This window comes from Malaclemys terrapin, chromosome 21 (assembly GCF_027887155.1).
Source record: "Malaclemys terrapin pileata isolate rMalTer1 chromosome 21, rMalTer1.hap1, whole genome shotgun sequence".
Classification (NCBI taxonomy): Eukaryota; Metazoa; Chordata; order Testudines; family Emydidae; genus Malaclemys; species Malaclemys terrapin.
The window spans coordinates 4,062,519-4,086,927 of record NC_071525.1 but is presented as its reverse complement, the minus strand read 5'-3'; the positions used below and the strand labels follow the sequence as shown (position 1 = coordinate 4,086,927).

The 24,409-nt window shown below is 50.5% G+C and overlaps 1 protein-coding gene across 3 annotated transcripts in view; it reads right to left on the bottom strand.

Moving 5' to 3' along the window:
- BCAN (brevican) overlaps nt 1-24,169 on the bottom strand; it is a 52,609-nt gene extending 28,440 nt beyond the window's left edge. The window contains exons 1-2 of one of the 3 annotated variants that reach the window (XM_054011361.1): nt 23,949-24,169; nt 2,798-2,884 (exon numbers count right to left, since the gene is read on the bottom strand). In XM_054011361.1, coding sequence (XP_053867336.1) covers nt 2,798-2,876 — 79 coding nt within the window. In that variant the 5' untranslated portion in view covers nt 2,877-2,884; nt 23,949-24,169. Of the gene's footprint in view, nt 1-2,797; nt 2,885-9,203; nt 9,284-14,566; nt 14,858-23,948 lie in introns of those variants that run through there. The other 2 variants (XM_054011362.1, XM_054011363.1) reach the window with 2 other exon arrangements.
- Nucleotides 24,170-24,409: the final 240 nt, after the last annotated feature.

The following is a 24,409-nucleotide window of genomic DNA, read 5'->3' as shown; positions in this document are numbered from 1 at the left end:
CCGAAGAACCAAGGAAAGAAAGGTTTGGAGAATGCAGCACTGGGAGAGAGACACCTGCAGACAGGCCAAGGTAGGACATAGTCCAGGTGAGGGATTGTAAGAAATGACAGACCCTAGCTGCTTAACACAAGGGCTGTGGGCTGGCACCCTGAGGGGGGGTTCCCTTATTACCCTTCCCCACGCATACACCCCCTTGTAGGATGGGCCGGGTAAAGCTTTGGCACGAACGGGGTGCATCCAGACTGAAGACCCGGTATAAGACATTGGACCACAGAGTTTGTATCTGGACTCTCCTGTTGACCTGGATTGGGGTTTGGCCGGCTGGGGGAGTGGGTGGCAAGCGGGAACAGACCCCACCCACTGAGAGGCTGATGGGAGGTGCTGGAGACAGAGGAGCTGTGCCCAGCCCAGAGGTGGCCTGCCAAGCCCTGAAGGAACCTGTGACATTCCTCGGGGTCTTTTCCCTGGTGCTCCATCACTGTGGTATCGGGGCACTTGGCAGATGTTAATGACTTTATTTTCACAAGCCCCCCGTGTGGGGGCAGGGTGCGATTATCCCCATTTTACAGAGGGGGAACTGAGGCACACAGACGAAGTAGCATCGTGTAGCTCTTCATAGGCTCAAAGCCTAGCTCCCACTGACGCCCATTGTCGCTGTGAGCGCCTGGCCCTTCTGCTGCTCGTGCCCTAGGGCCTTGAGTCAGGCATCCAGAAAATGAGGCACACCAATTAGCAACCTTTGGTTGAAGCCAGCTTTGCACCAACAGGGGTCCTACAGACCCCCCGATACGTCCCCAGAGCACCCTCTATCCCTCTATTGAGGCAGGGGCCCTGGGATGGGGGAATCATAGAATATCAGGATTGGAAGGGACTTCAGGAGGTCATCTAGTCCAACCCCCTGCTCACAGCAGGATCAACACCAACAAAATCATCCCAGCCAGGGCTCTGCCAAGCCTGACCTTAAAAACCTCTAAGGATGGAGATTCCACCACCTCCCTAGGGAACCCATTCCAGTGCTTCACCACCCTCCTAGGGAAAAAGTTTTTCCCAATATCCAATCTAAACCTCCCCCACTGCAACTTGAGACCATTACTCCTTGTTCTGTCATATATGTAATGATATATGATAATGACAATGGAGTATGTGATCATGTAATTAAAGATTGTCTCATAATGAAGATGACCAAGGGGGGCATTTTCTGGCATTTCCTAACTCTTGAGGGCTTGACATTGCAAGCTTAGCGTGGGCCCAGCAGGGAGGTCGTTGAGAGCACAAGGTTGCCTGCTCTCAGCTCACGGGCCTGCCCCCTGTAGCAGCCCAGCGCTGTAATGGCAGGAAAATTCCTGCTCGGCTCCAAGCTCTCGTTCGGTGCAGGCAGAATCTTCAGGGAATTTAACACTAAAATCTAAGACCACCTATGACTAAGGGGCATACTGCTAAAAGGAGCGGGGGATTCTAGCGGATCGCTAACTGAATGAGCGGACAATGGGACAGAGTCCTGGAAAAGGCAAATATCGTTTTGGGGGGGTGTAGGAACAGGTGTCATCCGTAAGAGAGAGGCAGTACCTGTCCCGCTCTACCCGGCACTGGTGAGACCCCAGCGGGCATACTGGGTGTACTTAGGAAAGATGTGGACAGAGTCCAGAAGAGAGCAATCCAAGTGATCAAAGGTTTAGAAAACCGGACCTAGGAGGAAAGACTAAAAAAAAAAGCCTTGGGCATGTTTAGTCTTGAGAAAAGCAGACTGGGAAGTGGGGGCGGATAAGTCTTCAAATAAATGAAGGGTTGTTATAGAGAGGATGGGGATCCGTTGTTCTCTGTGTCCATGGAAGGCAGGGCAAGAAGTAAGGGGCTTAATCTGTAGCAAGGGAGATTGAAGTGAGATATTAGGAAGAACTTTCTAACTCTAGGGCAGGTAAGCGCTGGAGCAGGCTTGTGGAATCTCCCATCATTGGAGGTTTTTAACAACCCCCGTCAGAGCTGGTCTGGGTTTATTTGGTCCTGCCTCAGTGCAGGGGGCTGGGCTTGGTGACCTCTTGAGGTCCCTTCCAGCCCATCTTTTCTAAGTCTCGGTGTGGCATGTGCAAACTTCCCCTCCTCTCTCACCAAAGACTTGGTCAAATTCAAGTGGATTTTCACAGGGGCTGCAAAAGGCAGTTCCCGGATACAGAGGCCACCCCCCTACCACATTTCATGTCCCTGCTCCAAAGTGTGGGGGGGGAGTGGGTGTTAAAGCTTGTCAAAGAAAGGTCGCCTGACTTCTGTAACATGGGTCAAAGAACATCTCTATTCCTGACCTTGCTTTCAGAACTGGTTGATCTATTTCAGCAAAAATCCCCCCCGCCACCCCAAAAAAAAATTCAGCCTAAGACAAACACCTGGCATGGAAAATTTGCAGCCCAGGTGGTTTAAGTTTGGCAAAGTTAAAAGCAACTGAAAACAGGGTCTTATAATGGAAAGTGTTGGGCAACCTTAATAAGAGGCGGTACTACCAGCCCTGCCTGTAATAGCATTACAATAAGGCCTAGAGGCCCAAGCCAGGATCAGGGCTTCATTCTGCACATACCCATAGCAGGAGACAGTCCCTGCCTTGAATCCAGCTAGACAAGACAGACCCAGGAGAAGTTACTGGCCCAAGGTCAGAGGCAGAGCTGGGACTAGACCTCAGGTCTCTGGAGGGGCAGCCCAGTGCCCTAATGCACTAGACCCTATTGCCTGTCAAATCAGCTTTGAATGGATTTTGGCCACAGCCATCGCAAAGCTGCCTGTTGACCGGTTCGGAGGGTGTCCGACTTACCTGCACTGTCCCCAAAGATAAATGCGTCTGTAAAAGCAAGGCGGGCAAATACCCAGAACAGCAGCAACATGTCCATCATCACTCCACCTGGGAAGGAGGAAATAGACAAGCTGAGCAAGCCCCTTCGTTTTCAGTTTAAACCACTTTGTACTGAAAAATTCCCGGGTTTTGCAATTCCGTTTTTTTCTGATTTTTTTTTTCACCCTACTTTTGTATAATTCAAATATGTAAAAAATAACTTGTTTTATTAGGCAAATACAATACATTGCATGAGATCTGTATTCTGATCATACATTAGTCTGTGTGGATATGCAAAGCTCCCCGTTTATGAAGCAAGGCTATATGTATTTAGTCTAGAAGCTACACACAATAAACCAGGGGTCAGCAACCTTTCAGAAGTGGTGTGCCGAGCCTTCATTTATTCACTCTCATTTAAGGTTTGCATGCCAGTAATACATTTTAATGTTTTTAGAAGGTCTCTTTCTATAAGTCTGTAATATAGAACTAAACTATTGTTGTATGTAAAGTAAATAAGGTTTTTAAAATGTTGAAGAAGCTTCATTTAAAATTAAATTAAAATGCAGAGCCACCTGGATCAGTGGCCAGGACCCGGGCAGTGTGAGTGCCACTGAAAATCAGCTCGCGTGCCGCCTTTGGCACGCGTGCCATAGCTTGCCTACCCCAGCAATAAACACAGGCACGCACACGAGCTCTGAAGTGCGGGCGCATCTGAACGAACTGATGAATCTCACGCTCACCACGTACACATTTCAAGCTGTTAGCAGAAAACGGTTTAAAGAGCTGACCCGCTAAAATGGGAAGAAAACAAAAATCTATACCGGAAGACGGTTCAGAACACAAGGAGGTATCCGAAAGTTTAAAAAAAAACCAAAAAGATGAAGTTGAATGTATGCAAATGGTGCGGCCCAATTATTAAATGTAAATATTTATAGGCTAATAGTTCCGAGTCTACAACAGTAAACGCTTTATTCAAATGAGAAGTTTTATTTGGGGATTAGAGAGGGATTGTTTTCTTAAACTCAGTGGTGGCCTTGTGTTCTGAGTTCTGTGTTACCTGCAGCAATCCACATCGATGACCGGAATTCAAAGCATTAATCTGCTGAATACTTTTTCCCCCCGTCTTTCCATCCAACAAAATAAATCCCGATATTTTCCCAGAAAAATTATGAATCGTTTTTTGCACGGATTTTTCGCCTGTTTTTATTGTGGTGGTAATAAACACTGATAAATTCCCAGGGGGGAATGAAATAAACTAAAAACTGAAGCTGAAGGGCCATAAAGATGAGTTAAAGCTGTGCAGTAGGGTTAAGGGAAACCCAACCCTTCCACTCTCCCCATTTGAAAAACCCCAAGGGGCCTGAAAAGATTTGCATTTACCCATGATGGGTGTTTAGTGCTAGAGGCGCAGGATACAGAGAAGCAAGAGAGACAATACCAGCCACAAGGACAGGGAAAGAGATGGATAGATTGAGGAGAGGTTAAATAGATCTAGAGATAAGGGTCTATCTATGGACAGAGACCAGCGTAGGTAGGAAAATCAAGCGGGCTAGAGATAGGTGGAGGGGAGGAGAGAGAGAAAGATGATTAGTTAGATCCCATCTTGACACTTCCCCTGCCCTCACTGATCGATCTTATGGCTGGAAAGAGATGCAGAGAGAGAGATTTCTACCCCTCATTCGCATATCCAAACGCCCCTCCCTCCTTGCTCCCTGTGGCAGTAACTTGCCATCACTTCACCACACTTCATCACACCAGCTAACAGCGCCCAGCGCTCCCGGAGAGGAGATACAATTAGTCTCTGGATTTTTTTCATACTGTGCAATAGCTGCCGAGGGGTAACCGCAGTGTCTCTGCAAATCACCCGCGGTGGGGAGAAATGTCACCCCTGAAAGAAACACGGGGTTGGTCGGCTTTTTCTTTCTCTCTGCTTGGGTGAGATTGTTCTGCAGAACTGAGGCTATTCACTTCAGTTACCTTCCTTCCATGTCTAACTAAAGAGTTTCAGAGCGGCTAAGAAATTCATTGCTCGGGGCTGTCGTTACGAACCTTTGCTACCCAGCCCCGATTCATTCCTGGACGCTGAATGAAGCAAGGGTCTTGTAGGGAAATAAATGGGTTCTAATTTGAACCTCTGTACCCAACTCTGGCAGAGCAGAGGGGCCTTAAGAGGACATCAGTTGGAGTTCAAGGGTCCGTAGGGTAAATGAGAATCTGGGTCTGTAGGCATGATCCAAATCTTAAGGGAGAAATTCTTATCCCTGCATAAAACTGGCGATGCTGCCGTAAAACTGGCATTGGCGCTTGCCAGGTTCTGAAACTGTCCCGAAGCTGGCGGGCACGGTGGGGGGAGGGCATTTGGATCTAGGGATTTGGTTCTGGCCCAAGCCTCATGAACCCCTGCCCCAGGATGCCTGGCCTTTGGCAACAACCGGAAAGCTCCCGGCTTCATGGGACGCTGAAGAAAAACCCTAATGTAGTGAGAACGGGGCGGCCGGGCGTTATTGTGGGCAGCGGCGTGGTTACGAACCCGAGATGCGTGTTAATAATGTGTGTTTTGCAAGGTCCTGTTTGCCCCAGACAGTCTACGAGAACCACCGGGGTGGGAGCTGGTGCGGGAGAGGGCATGGATTAGTTAAAGGATGTCTCAGTGATGTGGGAGGCCCAAGATGGCCTTCCTTTGAAATTCCGCTCACGCTGGGGGTTCGCTGCTCACAGGCTGTGAATGCCGAGCGCTGACCAAAGACCTTATTATATCCCCGGCCTTTTCTCAGTGCTGCTTGGCACAAAGAGACTTTCTCATCTCCCCCACTGCTCCCAATGAATAAATCTCGAAGAAGTTTTCCGAGGCCTGATGCTGGCTGTGCCGGGTGATTTTTTTCCCCCTCTCTGCTGACCGCCAGTGTGAGTCGAGCTGCATCTCTCTCTGCAGGGAGAGGGAGCCTGGTGCAGCGGTTAGAGCGCTAGCCTGGGGCTTGGGAGCCTTGGATTCCATACGGACTCCCTCCATGACCTTGGGTAGGTTACTTAGTCTCCCTGAGGAAGATGTACAACGGGAATAACAGCCCTGCCCTACCTCACAGCACTGTTGTGAGGATAAATACACTGCAGATTGCGAGGTGCTCAGATAAGTTTCTTAGAGGTGGGGCACATATGGAAAGGCTAACCCGGGGCCGCCTCTTCCCCTGCTGAATAATGGGGGTTTAAAGCCAGGCTACAGTGACTTAGATCAGTGGAGAGTTCACATGGCTTCCCCTTGGGGGTCGGAGTCACCTATTCTGTGGCTGTACAGCACCTAGCACCATGACTGGGGCTCCTAGGGTTTACTGCAATACCAATTATTATTAACAACTCTAACCATGCAGCCACGCCCTGCTATTGGTATCTGAGCTAGCTAGCTTAAAGCTACCTCAGGTACGTCTACACATGCTGCAGTTGCACTTCCAATTGCAGTGTAGACGTACCCTAAGAGCTGAAGGGAAGAGCCCCCCATGAAATCACCAACACTTCTACTTTTAGCATCCAATCAGATACAAAGGAAGAAGTCCACCTTTGCCTGCGAAGTATATTGGCTTGTTATCTGTCACGCTTGCCTTGAGAGGAGTTTAGTATCTGGGGATGCTTGCACTGTTTAAACACTTTAGGTCTTTAGGCTTAGAAGTGACTCCCTTTCCCTTTCTAAAGCCAATCTGTTGGGTGGAACAAGGGCGCATGGCTGTAACTCATTGCGGTTTTATCATTTGAATTCGGTTGGAAGGGTTAGATTTTTATAGGCAAATGCCGGTAGGTGTCAATTTCATTGTACGCACACACAAACGGATAATACTGGAGGTTTAAAGGTTGGGTTCCCCAGACGGAGACTGGGCCATACCCGGTGCGGGTCTCGTTACAGAGGCAGTTGGACCCAGACAGAATAAACCAGAGATCTCTGAGCACCACGCACCCCTCCCCAGCTTTCCTGCTGCTTTCCAAACTTAACGGTGCCGGAGCCAAGTTGGGGCTTTTGTTGTTCTCTCCGGATCAATTGGAATTCAAGATCACAACTCTGGGGAGAGAAGGAATAAAAGTACAAAGCCCATCGCTCTGTAGCCATGGCTGGGATTCAACCCCAGCAGCCGGCCGCTCGTGGGATCAGTCCAACCCCACCAGGGCTGGTTTGCCTTAGCCTGTGAAACTAGAAAGCTTTTGTTGATTTTCCCCCCCCCCCCCCCCCCCCGTTCCCAAGGCGCCATCGCAGCTTGAGTGATTTGCTCTCGAGACAGCTTCAGCCCCAGAAAGGGGAGTGACAAAAAGCCCTGGTGCCGAGTTGAGGGTTTTTTTTTTTCTTTTTTCCCCCTCTCCCCGCCACCCATCCTCACATCAGGACCACAAGGGATTTGGCCCCTTTCCCATCTCAATGCCCTGGGCCACGTTAGTGTTGCATCTTATTGGCATTGCCAATTCTGAGGCTCGCTAGAGTCAGGGCTTTCCTTAAAGTCCCAGCTCCTGGGAGAACGTGACCATGGGAGAAACTCAGCTGGGTGTTTTGTAGTAAGATTCCTGGGGTCCTATTTGCAAAGAGAACCTTGAAACGTGTGACCCCCCCGCCCCCCCCCCCCCCCCCGTGCGCCCAACGGCCCGGCAATCAGAAAGCAAACGAAAGACATCCCCAAATCAGCTTAAAAATCATGAGGATTTTTTTTAGAGACCTAAATCAGAGGGTAGGTTCCTGCTTCTTGAACATTTAGCGTTGGCCAGGCGGCTCTCCACGCAGGCGCGTTATCTAGGCTTGCCAGCATTGTATTTCAAAAATAAGGGACTGTTTTCTTAACACCCCCACCCTACCCCCATTCCTGACATTATCGTTCTGATTAAGAATCATACGAAGCCGCACTCACCCTACGTTTACCAGAGGCATTTCAGCAATTTACAGAGAAGGGGAAAAAATAAGGGACGTCTCTTGTAATAAGGGGCTGTTGGCAACCCTAAGCCATCCTCCCTGGGGCAAATCCCAGAGTGGTGTGGCCGCCTGGCAAACCGTGCACCGCCAGGAGCACTACGAGAGGGCTTGGGAACGGTTTCAAGCAGCGGTTCTCAACCTGCGGCCCCGCTGTGAGCTTAAAAAACAATTCAAAATGTAACAGATGTATTGGAGCATAAGCTTTCGTGGGTGAATGCCCACTTCGTCGTGCATCCGACACAGTGGGTATTCACCCACGAAAGCTTATGCTCCAATACATCTGTTAGTCTTAAAGGTGCCACAGGACTCTCTGTTGCTTTTTACAGATCCAGACTAACACAGCCACCCCTCTGATACTTGAATTCAAAATTTGCCGCTCTGGTCTGGCCGGGGGCGGGGCTGGCTGAGGGGGAGACCGCGTCTTGCAGCCTGCACCAGTGCTCCTGCTCATGCCCCCCCACCCCCGGGGCCCTGGTTGAGAACCACTGGCCTAGATGACCCCTGCAGTCCCTTCTAACGCTGAGAGTCTAAAGGTGCTGGGACACTGCGGGAATGGGGGACCCGGATGCTTGTGCACCCCCTTGGCACTGGAGGATTGGACCCAGCGTTTCAGCCTTGGGGGCCCACCTCCCCCATCCCCAGGCGGTGATGGTGGGGCTCATGGGAACCCCCAGAGCCAGCAGCAGCGCTCCGGGCTGGCTGTATTAGCAGCTGTGTGGGGAAGTTTGAGGGAGCTGGCTGGAGCAGCTGAGTCCCTGTTCCCATTTCCCGCCCCCCCTTCTCCCCCCGGCGCTTCTAGCCGAGGCCGTGATGAGATGCCCGGGCCCCTGGCCAGAAGCAGAGAAGTCTGGTGGCTGCTTGGCTTGTCCTCAGCTTTGCCATCTCCTCTGAGACCCCCATTTGCGCGGCCCTTCCCCTGCCCCCCAAGCCGGCTCCCCCTTCCCAGCAGCGTGTCTCCTTGTTGGAGGGTCACCTGCTCTGATCCCCATTCAAGGCCTTCTCACCGGCTCCCCCAGCCCGCCGCGCCATGTGATGATTAGTCACTGTCAGCCGGCAGGAGGCAAAGGAGATACACGAGAGGTGGCTTTTTTGGCTGCAGGATGAGTCAGCAGCAGCACATCCTCGGCCCTGGCACGTTTCCCAGGAGCAAGGGAAGAGAAGAAATCCTTCCTGCAAAGTCCTGCTTTTGATGTGCACGCCTGTGTTTGCACACATCTGCACCTGCGTGCCTACGTGCCCCTCACGCACGTGCATGTGCAAAACCGTGCATGCGTGCACATTCCCCACAGGCATGTCCCTGCACATGCAGACACACGGCTAATCTCCCCCGGGCTTGTGCCCGCGTATAAACACAGGCAACGGCATGCATCTGCTTTCCTGCACACCACCAATGCTCACACGCTTGCCACACGCACCCACACGCATGCAATCCCACGTGCATATGCTTGCCCGAATGTGCTTTCCCCGGACCGCTGTAGAATGCTCTTGCAAAGGAAAAGCGCCGCTCTGCTTTGCAACGACCAGCCCGTCATTTCCACGCTGCCTGCTGAGCGCTCCCATGGTATTTTCCAAGCACGTCTCCCACCTTCTCTCTACCTGCCGCCTTCGAATTCCAACCGCCCCGTGCAAAGAGGGCGGGGGGGCCTCTTTTTATTTTTTTTATATGAAGCCACCCCCCCAGAGCCACTCCCTGGCCTCACGCCTCTCCGCAGAATAGGCAGTAAAATACCGTTTTTGAAAATACCACGTCCTAGGGACCGAGTGGCTAGGCAGCAGTTCTGCAGAAAAGGACCCAGGGGTGACAGTGGACGAGAAGCTGGATATGAGTCAACAGTGTGCTCTTGTTGCCAAGAAGGCTAACGGCATTTTGGGCTGTATAAGTAGGGGCATTGCCAGCAGATTGAGGGATATGATCATTCCCCTCTATCCGGCATTGGTGAGGCCTCATCTGGAGTACCGTGTCCAGTTTTGGGCCCCACACTACAAGAAGGATGTGGAAAAATTGGAAAGAGTCCAGCGGAGGGCAACAAAAATGATTAGGGGGCTGGAGCACATGACTTATGAGGAGAGGCTGAGGGAACGGGGGTTATTTAGTCGGCAGAAGAGAAGAATGAGGGGGGATTTGATAGCAGCCTTCAACTACCTGAAAGGGGGTTCCAAAGAGGATGGAGCTCGGCTGTTCTCAGCGGTGGCAGATGACAGAACAAGGAGTAATGGTCTCAAGTTGCAGTGGGGGAGGTCTAGGTTGGATATTAGGAAAAACTGTTTCACTAGGCGGGTGGTGAAGCACTGGAATGGGTTATCTAGGGAGGTGGTGGAATCTCCTTCCTCAGAGGTTTTGAAGGCCCGGCTTGACAAAGCCCTGGCTGGGATGATTTAGTTGGGGATTGGCCCTGCTTTAAGCAGGGGGTTGGACTAGATGACCTCCTGAGGTCCCTTCCAACCCTGATGTTCTATGAGCCTCTCGACAGGAAAAATCAAAACGTTCCATTCCGGCCTCATCAAGACGCTTTCGTATTTAAATTTTGTTTTTGCGATGATTCCCCCCCCCCCCCCCGCCCAATCAGCCTGTTTCCCCCGGAAAGCGTCAATTTAGAAGAAAGAGCCTTTTCCAGCAGCACCTGGTCCAGTTGGAGGATTTTGCCCCCGCTCCCCTTGACGGCTTGTCATGCCACCAGCAGGGATGTCTCCTCTGTGGCTGGCAGCCAGCCGCCCGGGCCGGGTAGACGGACAGTTTGTGGAAGAGGAATAAATCCGAGGCGGGTGCGGGAAGCGGGCACTCGAATGAGTTTTCCATTCTGAAATGGAGTCAGGCAGGTAGCGGTGGTCCAGTGGTTAGCACCCAGGCAATGTTGGGCAAGTCCCATTCCTTCTCGGCCTCAGCTTCCCCTCCCATCCTCTGACTGTCTTCTTTTCAGGGCAGCAGCTTTCTTGTGTTCATGCACAGCTCCTGGTACAATGGAGTCCCGATCTCAGTTGGGGGCCCCTAGGTGCTATCGTATTGCAGGTCCTAATAGAGTCCAGATTTCCTGGGGATTTGTGAGATCTCCGGCCTGGAAAGGGTCCATTTGCTAGAGAGGGCAGGCTGCTGTCGGCATCCTGGGTTCGCCTTCCCCCTCACCTGGCTCTCACCCGTGCTGAGTCAGCGCGGCTGGGAGCGCTGAGTGAAGGGCAGAGAGTCAGCGCAGCAGAGGGCTGTGCGGAGAGCCAAGGAAGGGGGGAAGGTCAGAACACAATCTGCGGGAAGGTGGCATCTAACAGCAGCGTGGGAAGATCCCCCTCACAGGCATGTACACACTGATGCACACAGTCCTGTACAAACACGAGCATGGCCCCCCCACACCCCATACAGCTATATGCATGCACCCACATACTTCAGTATGCACACACACACGTACAAATGCTTACATATGCATATAAACACACAACCAAGCACATACATACACATCCATGTATATACCTACGGACATACAAGTGCACCCGTAGATACATATGGACACAGATACACACACGTAAACAGACATATGTACACACAGGGTAAGATCCTGCTCTCTTATATCATCTTGCCTAGTGGGTACAGCAGGGGACCTGGGTTCAAATCCTGGCTCTGCTACTGGCCTACTGGATGACCTTGGGCAAGTCACATCATCGCCCTGTGCCTCAGTTTCCCTGTCTGTACAGTGGGGGTAGATACTGACCTCCTTTGTAAAGCACTTTGAGATCTACACATGAGAAATGCTTTAGAAGAGTTAGGGATGATGATTATTACTGTACGGGTTTCCCGCTATACCAGGCTTCTGCGCCCCCAGCCAGTGCCTTAGACCTCATTCCAGAAATCTTGGAGCGATTTTTCTTTTCTTTTTCTTTTTGCATTGATCCTTTAGTTCAGGGGTCTCAAACCCATGGTTATTTCATGCGGCCTCCCCATAGGCTCCAACTCCACTGGCAGCCAAACTCCCCTCTCCCCATTTCCCCCCACCAGCGCGCCACATCCCCGCTCCTCCGCCTATCTCCTGGCGCTTAGGACTTTCCAGGAGGGAGGTGGGAGGAGTGGGCACACGGCGTGCTCAGAGAAGGAGGCGGAGAAGAGGCGGGGCTGGGGTGGAGATTTGGGGAAGGGGTTGGAATAGGGGCAGGGAGGGGGCGGAGTTCGGGCGGGGACTTTGGGGAAGGGGTTGGAATAGGGGCAGGGAAGGGGTGGGAAGAGGCGGGGCCTCATGGAAGGGTGGAGTGGGGGTGCGGGGGGGGAGGGCTTCACCCACGAGCCCTGGCTTCCCTTTCTAAGAGCCCCGGAGCACTACCCACTCACAGCAGAAATGGGTCTTCTTCCTGCCAGGGGGAAATGCCTATTAAAACAGTCTCCCACATCAGTCCATTAATATGCATTTAGCATCTTCCAAGGACTTGCGAGGACATCCCCACAGCACCCCGGGGAGTTGAAGGAGTATTAGCTCCATTTTGCAGATGAGGAAACTGGGGCACGGGAAGGGAATGTGACTTACCTATGGTCACAGAGTGACCAAACCAGGAATAGAACCCAGGAGTCCAGGACCCCTGTGCTAACCTCAGGCAGAGAGCAACAGGAGTTTGTTGTTTTAACTCAGTAAGATGAGGGAGCATACGGCGCAGGGCGTAGCTCTTCTCATACATGTTTTTTAGAAGGGGGCTTGGGGCATGCTGGGATAAAAGCAGGGATTGCATCAGACCAGCAGCAACATAGGAAGCTTGAGGTCACCACGGTCATCACTGTTGGGTCTCACAAGCGTCTGTGTGCTGGGCAGAGCGATCTGCAAATAGAGATTGCTGAAATGCAGCCACCTCTGGGATGGGTCGCTGTGGCCTCATATAACAGCACCAACTAAACCATTTAAGGTAGGAAGTGAAGAAGGAAACCACATCCCATTAAAGCCCCTGGCGACATTTAAGCAGGCCGAACATAATTACCCAGACTGGAACGTGGCCAGATATCCGGGCTCGTGTTTAAAAACATATTAAAGTGCTTCCCCTGCCTGTCTCCTTTGGGAATGAAAAAGTGCAGCTTACCCCCTGCAGTGTGTGGTCCTTGGTATCAACCAAGTCGCTCAGGAGAGCCCTCAAACTATACTCCTATCTTCTTGCTTTTACTCATCTCAAAGCATTTTACAAATTCTCATTTGACAGTGGGGGAAACTGAGGCACAAAGCGTGGTGTTGCTGGGGATGTGAGTTGCCCACGCTCACACAGTAGCAGAGGTACGATAGAATCCTGACTCCCCGTCTGCTCTAACCACTAGACAACATTCTCCTCCCACGGCTGGGAAGAGAATCTAGGAGTCCTGGACATTAAATACCTCTTTTACTATAGGAATTCCAGCCCCCGTGTCCAGTAGAAAATCTGCAAGCCCATTCCCGACTCGGATGCTTAAATGGGGGCGCCTCCAGACATCTATTGTTATGGGTTGCTGGAAAATGCATTCCGAGTTGCAGGGAGGGCTGGCCTATGCTACCGAATTAGTAGCAATCGGGTCAATCAATCCAGACGCCAAAACAGGCCCCTCGGCCACCTTCATCACTGCCTTTTATTCCTGCTTTTGAGCCTCCTTGCCAATCAGACGTGCCTGTAGCTGCGCCCACAGCTTCTCATTCTCTCCTTTGAGATCTAGATTCTCCTGTTTCAAGCGTTTCAGGCGACACCCATTCGCTCTCTCTATCTACTCCTCTACCTCTGATCATTCCAGGACCTCTCCAACCACGGCCACGGGGAGAGTCTCCAGGACCCTCTGTTTTCCACTGTCCTAACCGTGTTCGCAGCTCACTGACAGGAGTTCCTTCCTGCTGTTTAATTGCAGTCTCCACTTTTTCAATCCATTCGTTCCAAGGCACGTGTCTGCCTCCATTCTCACGCCAAGCATGCCTCCGTTCTATCACCTCCAACACAAGTTGCTTCAAACCCTCGAGACCGGTATCCCGTGCTGTTAGCCTAACATACGTTTATAGTCTGTCAGCCAGTTTGGCCGGAGCCTTTCCTGGCATTCCTGTAATTCCTTTAAGTGCAGCTAATCCACTGGATAACTTAACATGCTTTCGAGCCACACATTTAACCATTTGCGTAACATCATCATCAAAACCAAGTCAGTGGTCCCCATGGGGTTTGTACTAGAACTGGTTCCTGTAACATGTCAATTCCCGCTGCTTTTAACAACTGCGGGTCAAGAGAGGATGATCCAGCTAGGTCATTCCACATGTCCCCAGTGCAATCTCCATTCCAGTTGTCTCGTCTTCCATCTTTTAATTTAGCCAAGGATGCCCCCATCCTGCAGGTACTGTCAGAGCACTCGAAGCATGCTGAGCAACAGGGGATGGTACCTGTTTCTTCGGCAGGTTTTCCACAGCTGTCTCCAATTTTTTTGTTTTCCTGCTTTACCTGTTCGAGCGTATCGTGGGTCTGGACCGCCTGTTGCCCTGTTAGAAGATCTTGGGTTTTCCAGTGCTCGACTGCCTGGGTTGCTTCCCCCAGGGCTTTAGTTCTCTCTTCTACTTCCCTGGTTTTCTCCATTACTTGCCTGGCCAGGATGGTGGCGTGTTGTTTAAGCCATCGTATTGCTATGGACTTTTATTGCTTTTATTATTATTTTTTAAAGCTTCTGTTTCTACCATTGCTTTACATATGCCAGTCCATGTTTCCCCACTTTCCTTTTTTAAATTCATATGGACCCCCTTTACTGGCAATCCAGCAGGTCCCTGAGTTATCAAACTCTGGGGATTTGAAGGGAGGGGGATAAGGGGGTTCCCTAGCTCATGGTTTTCTGTCATCGCGATTCCTCGCTTACTCACCAGATCAGCAGTGAGGGTCCGATGTCACCGGTGTGGTGCTCTGCTCAAAGTTGATAACGGTCGGCGGCGTGCGCGTGTTCCCGCTGTGTGCGGCGCCGGCTCTGCGCAGATCGCTGGCACAGCAAACCCGAGAGACCCCCCCAATGACCACAGACTCCGATAAGGTACGAAGGCACCCGGCCAGGTTTATTGTCAAATGAAGCAAGTCTCTAGCTTCCCAGATCAGATGTCTACAGTTCTGCTAGTACAGATGTGCTCCCTGACAATGGACACAGCTCAGTCAGTGGCGGGATTTACCACTGCCCCCTAGGCCAGACAAAGACAACCCCTCAGGGGTGCATTCTTATACACAGATACAAGCAAGTTACACATCACTCCTGACGTATTGAGATACAACCCCTCTACATAGTAAGGTGCCACCTCTCACCTTGTACCCCATCCATCATATTACCCTTTTGCTCATGTCTTTAGGATGGATCAGCCTGTTCCTTGTTATCTGTGTGGAATGTGCACGTATAAGAGTTTTCGGTACCATCCTGGCACATGTTTATATCTCTAGTGTCCAGTATCTTTTAGCCACATCAGCCCTGTGTTTTTTTGCAACATCAGCCCTGTCCTTGCCAGACTCTGAACAAGGCCTGCCTCTTGCTCACAGCTTAACTTTGCTTTATGTTAACAAAGTCTTGACCATTACTTTAGTTCAGGCCTTAGGCCTCATACTTGGCCTCTGATACAAGGGTTTATGTTTCAGGGCCTCCTCTTACTACACCTCACAGGGCTGTTGTGAGGATAAATACACAGCAGATTGTGAGGTGCTCAGAGGAGGATATGATAGAGGTCTGTAAAATCATGAGTGATGTGGAGAAAGTGAATAAGGAAAAGTTATTTACTTGTTCCATAATATAAGAACTAGGGGCCACCAAATGAAATTAATGGGCAGCAGGTTTAAAACAAATAAAAGGAAGTTCTTCGCACAGTGCAGTCAACCTGTGGAACTCCTTGCCTGAGGAGGTTGTGAAGGCTAGGACTATAACACGGTTTAAAAGAGAACTAGATAAATTCATGGAAGTTAAGTCCATTAATGGCTATTAGCCAGGATGTGTAAAGCCTCTGTTTGTCAGAGGGTGGAGATGGATGGCAGGAGAGAGATCACTTGATCATTACCTGTTAGGTTCACTCCCTCTGGGGCACCTGGCATTGGCCACTGTTGGCAGACAGGATACTGGGCTAGATGGACCTTTGGTCTGACCCAGTATGGCCGTTTTTATGTTCTTCTTAGACAAGTTTCTTAGAGGTGGGGCACATGTGGCAAGGCTAACCCGGGGCCGCCTCTTCCCCTGCTGAACTAGGGTGACCAGATGTCCCGATTTTATAGGGACAGTCCCGATTTTTGGGTTTTTTTCTTATATAGGCTCCTATTACCCCCCACCCTCATCCTGATTTTTCACATTTGCTGTCTGGTCACCCTATGCTGAACAATGTTCATGGGGGATTTAAAGCCAGGCTACAGTATCTTAGATCAGTGGAGAGTTCACATGGCTTCATCTTGGGGCTAGGAGTCCCCTATTCTGTGGCTGTACAGTGCCTAGCACCGTGACTGGGGCTCCTAGAGGTTACTGCAATACCAATTATTATTAACAACCCTCCCCTCCCCGTATCCCTCAACAGAAGAGAGTGGAGGCAGGGAGAATCCCCAGCCAGATGGAAGTGGGACCTGGCATGGCAAAGGCTGAGAATAACTGAACTAAAGTGGAACGTTGGCTTATGAGCTCTGAGTTCTGTGTTGCCCAGCAAGAATCTCCCCCATTGCAACCGCCTGTGATTACTAACGACCCTGTCGCTGTTTTTCATAAGAGTTAGGGTATTGGCAGCAGAGTCCTGAGTGTTACTGTAAGGTATATTGCTGTACATGCAGCCACTTCTGGAGTGAGTCACTTAGATCACCACAAATTTCCCCCCCTGCCATTTCAGCAGGGTACAATATTCTTCATCACTTCCTGCTCCAAATCGTGATGGACCATGTGTGGTTAAACAGCTGCCTCTTCTCAGCCCAGAGGTGGCTGCATTCATTGCTGCTTACTTTATAGTAACACTCACGGTGCTAGGCACTGTTCCTCCCCCTTGTAAGAGACAGTCCCTGCCCCCACAAATTGTACAACCTAAGTGGACAAAGGAAGGATTACCATCGCCCCTACATATGTGGCAGGGGCGGCTCTAACTTTTTTGCTGCCCCAAGCACGGCAGGCAGGCTGCCTTCAGCAGCTTGCCTGCGGGAGGTCCCCAGTACCGCGGATTCGGCGGCTTGCCTGCGGGAGGTCCGCCGGTCCCGCGGCTTCAACATACCCACCGCCTAATTGCCGCCGAATCCACGCACTTGGAGCGCTGGTGCCTGGAGCCGCCGCTGATATGTGGGGAGCTGAAGTGCAGAGGGAAGAGGTCTCTTACTCTACATCACATAGTAAGACTGTAGCACCAGTGAGAATTAAACCCAGATCTCTAGAGCGCTAACTGCCTTAACACAGCCAGTCTTCTGCGTAACATCAGCATTGGCTGAAGTCAGTTTTCTAGGTAGATTTTTTTTTTTGTGGTACAGAGACGTTTTGGTGTAAGGCCTTGTGACCACAATGCTCTTCTAGAATAGCTCTTCTGGAATAATTTAGCAATTCTGGAATAACTCCTTTGTGTCGATGCTCTATTCTGGCTAATGAGGTAGTAGGAATTCAGGACGTGATCCGTGCTATAGGTTATCATAATTTTTCCATAGCTAGCAACATTTGCCCTACAAGTGATGCTGGATTCTGCGTACCTGTTACCAGCACCATCCAAATAGGAGCCCAGGCCTTCTGGCCAACAAGCAAAGGCAGCACTGTCACTGAAACGATCCTCCCATATGAATACCTACAAGACTTACTGATTGAACTGTTCCCCCAGTGGAACACTTGCAGATGGATATACATGATTTCGTGGCGGGAACCAAGGAATCCCTAATTCTAATAACTCAGTTGATCCAGCAGCAAATGAATGAAATAGAAAATGTACCAAGAGAGATGGAAACCCCCTGGTGGGCAATTCCAGAGAGGATGTGACTTTACGTTCAGTGGTCTGAACCCTTAGCATAATCCTACTGGGAATCCGGGCTCTAACCATTGTTCTCATGGGAATGTGCTGTTACACGGTACGTCGAACCAAGAAAGCGAAGCTACAGCGCCACGTGAAGAAGGGGACGGAAATCCCAATCAATACTGCTGTGGTAATGAATAATCATTTTAAGGAGTGAGGTGTTAATGCATACGTTTAAGGCCCTGGTATATGTTCATATATTCCTATTATCACTATCATTTAAATATAGGGTGACCAGACAGCAAATGTGAAAAATTGGGACGGGGTCGGGGGTAATAGGAACCGATATAAGAAAAAGACCCCAAAATCAGGACTGTCCCTATAAAATCGGGACATCTGGTCACCCTATTTAGATATCCGTTTTATCTTAACGAAGCCCATAGTGTAAAATAACAAATGCTGGTGAAGGCCATCTCATGCCATTCTGTAAAGTTAATAATACGCAAGCACAAACCTCACACCTCAGTCAAGGTCCCGGGCCTAACATTCCCAGGCCCAATATAAGGGACTGAAAACAACTGGAAAATAAAATGAGTCTACCAGTCATATGAGGGAATGTGCAGACTAAGTGACGGATGGGGCGTGAGTGTATGGATGGTAAAATAAGGTAACCACATAACAGTGTTTAGCCCATTGGGTTGTCTTCGGCCCATGCATTATGCTTTTCTGGGACAATGGGTAAACATCCTCCCCATAAAAAGACAAAAGGTGGAGGAATGTGGTAGGATGAGGCCCTGAAACATAAACCCTTGTATCAGGCCCTGTATGATGCCTAAGGCCTGAACTAAAGTAATGGTTAAGACTTTGCTAACAGAAAGCAAAGCTAAGCTGAGAGTCAGAGGCAGGCCCTGCTCACAGACGCTGGCAAGAAGAAGGCTGACGTTGCAGGTATACACACAGCTAAAAGGTACCAAGCGCCAGTAAGATAAACATGAGCCAGGATGGTACCAGAACATTCCGATACTAGCACATTCCACACCGATAACAAGGAACATGCTCCCCTACAGGCTGGGGACTGACTGGCTAAATGGCAGTTCTGCAGAAAAGGACCCAGGGATTACAGTGGACGAGAAGCCGGATATGAGTCAGCAGTGGGCCCTTGTTCCCAAGAAGGCCAATGGCATATTGGGCTGCATTAGTAGGAGCATTGCCAACAGATTGCGGGAAGTGATTATTCCCCTCTATTCGGCACTGGTGAGGCCACACTTGGAGTATTATGTCCAGTTTTGGTCTCCCCACTACAGAAGGGATGTGAACAAATTGGAGAGAGTCCAGCGGGGCGCAACGAAAATGATTAGGGGGCTGGGGCATGTGACTTATGAGGAGAGGCGAGGGAACTGGGGTTACTTAATCTGCAGAAGAGAAGAGTGAGGGGGGATTTGATAGCAGCCTTCAACTATCTGAAGGGGGTTCCAAAGAGGATGGAGCTCGGCTGATCTCAGTGGTGGCAGATGACAGAACAAGGAGCAGTGGTCTCAAGTTGCAGTGGGGGAGGTCTAGGTTGGATATTAGGAAACACTATTTCACTAGGAGGGTGGTGAAGCACTGGAATGGGTTCCCTAGGGAGGTGGTGGAATCTCCATCTTTAGAGGTTTTTAAGGCCCGGCTTGACAAAGCCTTGGCTGGGATGATTTCGTTGGTTTTGGTCCTGCTTTGAGCAGGGGGTTGGACTAGATGACCTCCTGAGGTCTCTTGCTCGAAACAACATGTACAAGGCGAGAGGCGGCACCTTACTACGTAGAAGGGTTGTACCTCAGTACGTGAGGAGTGAGTACCTTTGTATAAGAATGTTGTTTGTACCTTTGTATAAGAATGCACCCCTGAGGGGTTGTCTTTGTCTGGCCTAGGGGGCAGTGGTAAATCCCACCACTGACTGAGCCGGTCCATTGTCCAGGGGCACATTTTGGTAGTATGTCCTGTAGCCTAGGGTCTGCTGGAAACTATTACTGTGCTTCGTTTGACAATAAACCTGGCCGGGTGCCTTCGTACCTTAAAGGAGCCTGTGGTTATTGGGGGTTCTCTCAGGTCTGCTGTGTCGGGGTCTGCAGAGCCAGGGCAGCATACATGCAGCCGAGTGTTATCATCATTAAACAGTGCAGGGGACCATACCGGTAGCATCCTGCCTCCCAGTCCCGGGCGGCAACGTCTAGCCCATGCCACCTGCCTTTATGATTCCGCTAAGAAACGGATAGCAAGGTGACATCACTTATAAACCTCCAGAGCGCTTCTGAAGAATGAAACAGCCATAAATAAATGTCCGGTTTGGGCAGCGTGGCGAGCGAGACGAGCGTTTCCCACCCTGCCTGCTGTTTGGCGTAAAGATTCAGGGAGCCCTCTGGCAGCAATAAGGAAAAGCGACAGGTTTGGATTTTTTGCTTGGGGGTTTCTTGGCAGGTTTCAAAGCGCTGGGGAATTGAGATGTCGGAGGAGGAGGAAACTGTGGCCAAAACCAGCCTCCGGGCCGTGAGCTCTCAAGAGCAACCCCTTTGTCTAGCTTCCCTTAACAGCACCAGTGTATTCCGTTCCTATTGCCTAGCCCCGGCCTCCTCCTCCCTTGCACATAGTAGGTGTAAGAGCCTTCTCCGCTGCATCCCAGTGTCTCTGTTTCTCAGCCTTGCCACCGCCGTTCAGAGCTTGGCTAGAAAACGGCCTTTCCCCTTGTCCTTACGGTGGGAAGTGTTGCGGGGGATCAAAGATCTAGGGTTGTGTTGACTCTGCAAGCTGCTAAACCCCCTAGGCAGGTGGCTGGGAGATGAAACCAACGCCATGGGACCGCTAAAAGAACAGGCGTACTTGTGGCACCTTACAGAGTAACAAATTTATTTGAGCACAAGCTTTCGTGGGCTACACTTAATGCCATTAATTCTCGAAGGCGCTCAGATACTACCGTGACAGGCGTGGTACAAGAACCCAAAACCCAGATCCCGGGACCACCAACACTGGGGGAAAGTTCTGATCCAAACTGGCTCTCCTTTGTGGGCCCCCCCTCTGAAGGGCGGAGTTTCCTCCATCTTAACAAAATCTCCTTGTAGCAGGCCAGGCAGTGCTGGTTAGTGGCTAGGTCATTGGGATAGGCATTGGGACACCTGGGTCCTAGTCCCGGCTTCGCAGCTGACCTGGGGCAAGTCATATCTCTGTGTGCCTCAGTTTCCCCTCACCTATTTAGACTGTCAGCGCTGCAGGACAGGGGCTGTCTCTTACTTTGGGGCTGCTGTGCTTAAAGTGGTCTGAACAAAACGAGGGATTCGATCCTAAACTGGGAGCGGCAGCTTTAGAAAGAGGACTTAAATTGCACAACCCAACTCAGTGTGTAGATTTTGATCGGGGGGGGGGAAGGTTGACCGCCTCCCTCCACTTTAAATTACTCCCCTCACTTTAAGCACTGTAGCCCAGATCTTCATGTGTTTCGGCCTTTCGCTCCAGTGGGAGTTAGGTGCCTAAATACCCTTGAGGATTTGGGCTGGTGTGTCTACCACACTTGGCTGCTGATCTAGGTTGGACCCTCTAGCCCTTACCATAATAATGCTAAATTAATTCCCTCATCAGCCTGGAAACTGAGGCCTGGTCTCCACTGGGAACTTCCAGCGCCATACACCCCTGGTGTAGACAGTGCTAGGTGGACAGAAGAATTCTTCCATCCCCTCTGGCAGTCACCTCTCGAGGAGGTGGATTTCCTACTCTGACAGGAGAACCGCACCCATCGGCGGAGGTAGCGTGAGCGTCTACACTGAAGCGCGGTAGCTGTTTAAGTGGAGAAACTCCGTCCTAATACTGAGGCATTGGAGCAGAGAGCCTGATTCTGCCATGCTCCCCGGCAAAGCTGTGATTGATTTCAACGGGCTGAGGGTCAGGCCAGGGTGGATAAAAATCAATGATGTTTTTTAAAAAATCGGGTTTTTTGTATTTAAATCGGATTTTTGAGGCAAACCCTATCTAAAGATAGTTTTAATTAAGACACATTATAGCTCAAAGATATCCCCTCATGGAATAGGGATTATAAATTCTAATTCTAGAGTAGGAGACAATCTATTCATGTCATGTTTAAGAAAAGTTTTGTAAGTGAGTTCCAATAGTTCATGGATTAGAGAATCTTATGGGGTTCCAGGGGCTTCTGTATCGATTATTTAGGTTACTCTTTCTATCTACCCAATGGGACTCAGTGCTCAGTCTAGAAGATACCATCAGAGACACTTGGTTTTGCAGTTCTCAAACTGTGGATTTGTGTCTCCAGAGATAACATGCTTGTTAACAGCAATATTGTTTTTAAATAAATAAATAAATGAGGGAGGTGAGAAATGAGACCTCAACCCTATTGTCCCTCTGCAAATTTGTGTACACAGAGTCAATCCCTTACCTCTCTCTAAAAGTGCAAAGTTTCAAAAAGTTCAATGACTAGAAGATTGTTGGGGGCGGAATAGAACTGGACAAGGAGAAGAAGTCTGGAGATAAATGTGAGACGGGAGGGACAGGCAGTAGAAACAAAAGTGAAACTGTTTGAGCAGCATATTCCAGAATGCACTTTTGTGTAGAAATCCACAATCAAATCGAGTCTTCTTGACTAGCGATTTAAATCACATCCACTCTGGGCTGGGTCCGTTAGCTCCACACAGGCTGCGCGATGGGGCTCGCAGGGCACAGGGTGTATTTGCGGGGTGGTTCCGGCTCGTTGTATCACAGACAATAAACGTGCCGTTGCCTTGCATGGGGCAGGTTAGTTGTGAGCTAGCAGGTGGAGTTTCTGGGGGGTCATTGCAACTGACCAGGTACATGGGGTTGGATGCGGCTGGCCTTCCGTGCTTCTCTGTGGAACCCACTAGGGAATCTGCAATGCTGGGTTTTGTTTTGCAAACTCATGAAACTGAGTAAGCCCAGCCCCCCTCCCCCCTGCATTTCCCTGCAAAACCTTCCTCCAGGAAACATATTAGGCTTCTGCCGCAGAAGGGCTGCAAAGGGTGTCTTGTTGATGTCCAGGCCGCTATGCTCCTTCCAGCTGCATAACGCAGGGAGAAGAACCTCTGCATCAAACCCAACACCTGAGAGCTGATTCCAAGCAAGCTCTCCAGCCGCTTAGCTGGCCTCTTCCCCACAGTAGACAATCACCTCTCCAGCATGGGTGCATTTAGCCTCACCGCACCCCTGGGGAAGAGAGCATTTTAGAGGGGGGGAACTGAGGCACAAGGTGGATGGAGTGGATTGTCCAAGGTCACACACAGCAAGAACCTAGGTCTTCTGGATCCCAGCCCAGTTCCGGAGCTACTAGCCCTTAGCGCGCGCGTACACACACACACACACAATTGGCGGTCTCAGCAGAAAGCCCACAGAGCGAGTTACATTGAACCTGCTCCATTATAGACAGTCTGGCCGGGGCAGAGCTCAGAGGAGCATTAGCAGAAGTTTAGCACAGGCTTGCCCTGCCAATGTCTAGACTGTGCCAGCCCTCTAGGTACGAACAGCAGGTGCCAGCTCCAGGGCTGTTAACGTAGACGGAACACGGGCCAGTGGTAAATTCTCTCTTACGTGCCACTTTAAAAATAAAAAAAGGGGGAAATAAAAATAATGAAAACCCAGGGCTGGAGCCGGGAAGGAGTGAGAGGACGAGGGAGTTTGCACACGTAACACAAAGGAGGAGGCAGTCTATTAAAAGGCTTGCTCGCCCACAAATAAAATTGTTCAGTGCGGAGAGAGAAACCCTGGAACATCGCAGATCCAAGGACAAATCCCCGAAGTAGCCACGTGAGGGGCCGAGGCTGAAGTGACGAGCGTCTCTCCTTGATCCCCTGCCTGCTGCACACAGCTGAATGTTGCAAGTGGCATATTTACAGCCTGTCCTCTCGTGCATCAATTGCAACACACACGCCGCCCCCCCCCCTTAACAAAAAATTGTTTGCACTGGAAAATGGATCTGCATGTCAAACTCTGCAATAGACTGAGATCTCATTCCCTGTCTGAGCTTTCCTCTGACTTTCTGTCATTCAAAAAAAGAGAAGGGACTGAACAATAAATCTATTCGCACTTGGAAAAACAAACCCAAGGGCCAAATCGTGAGTCCTTTATTATGGGTGAGCCCCGTCACCCCATTACATCCAGGGGAACACTCATGGGAGTAGCTGCCTGCTCCTTGGAGAGGCTGGGAAAGGATTTGCAACCCAGCCCCAAAAGAATCCAGAAGAAACCAAAGAGCCCAACCTTGATCCAAGTGCAGCAATTTTCTGTCCCCCCTGTTCCCAAGGAGGAAACAGCTGAATCAAAGTCATTCACTCACCTCTCCTGAGAAGGCAGCCGGCTGGCAGGGTGGAAATTCACTCGAGGCGTGCGGGTGCTGATCTTGCGAAGGGAGACGGAGAGCGAGAACTTTTCCTCCGGAGCTGGGCTGGATCTTGCAGTGGGCCAATGCAGAGGTGAACTGCAGTTATTCCAAGAGAGAGCACAGATCACATATACAGCCAGGAGCTCAGACAGCAGGCGAGGCAGGACCCAGTTTGAAACAAGCTCCCTGATGCACAGACACACACACACAAAACCTTCCCCCCTCCTTCTTTTATTCCCCCCCCCTTTAAAAAAGAGTGCCAAGAAATTACACAGCTTGACAAACGTATTTCTAATTCAACGCTGTGCTGGCAAAATCCGCCCCCCCCCACCCCCACCCCTTTGCAACTGGCAAAGCCCAGCAGAATATCCCAAGAAGAGAGGGGGAAATTGAAGCAGGGTAGATTTTTAATCCAC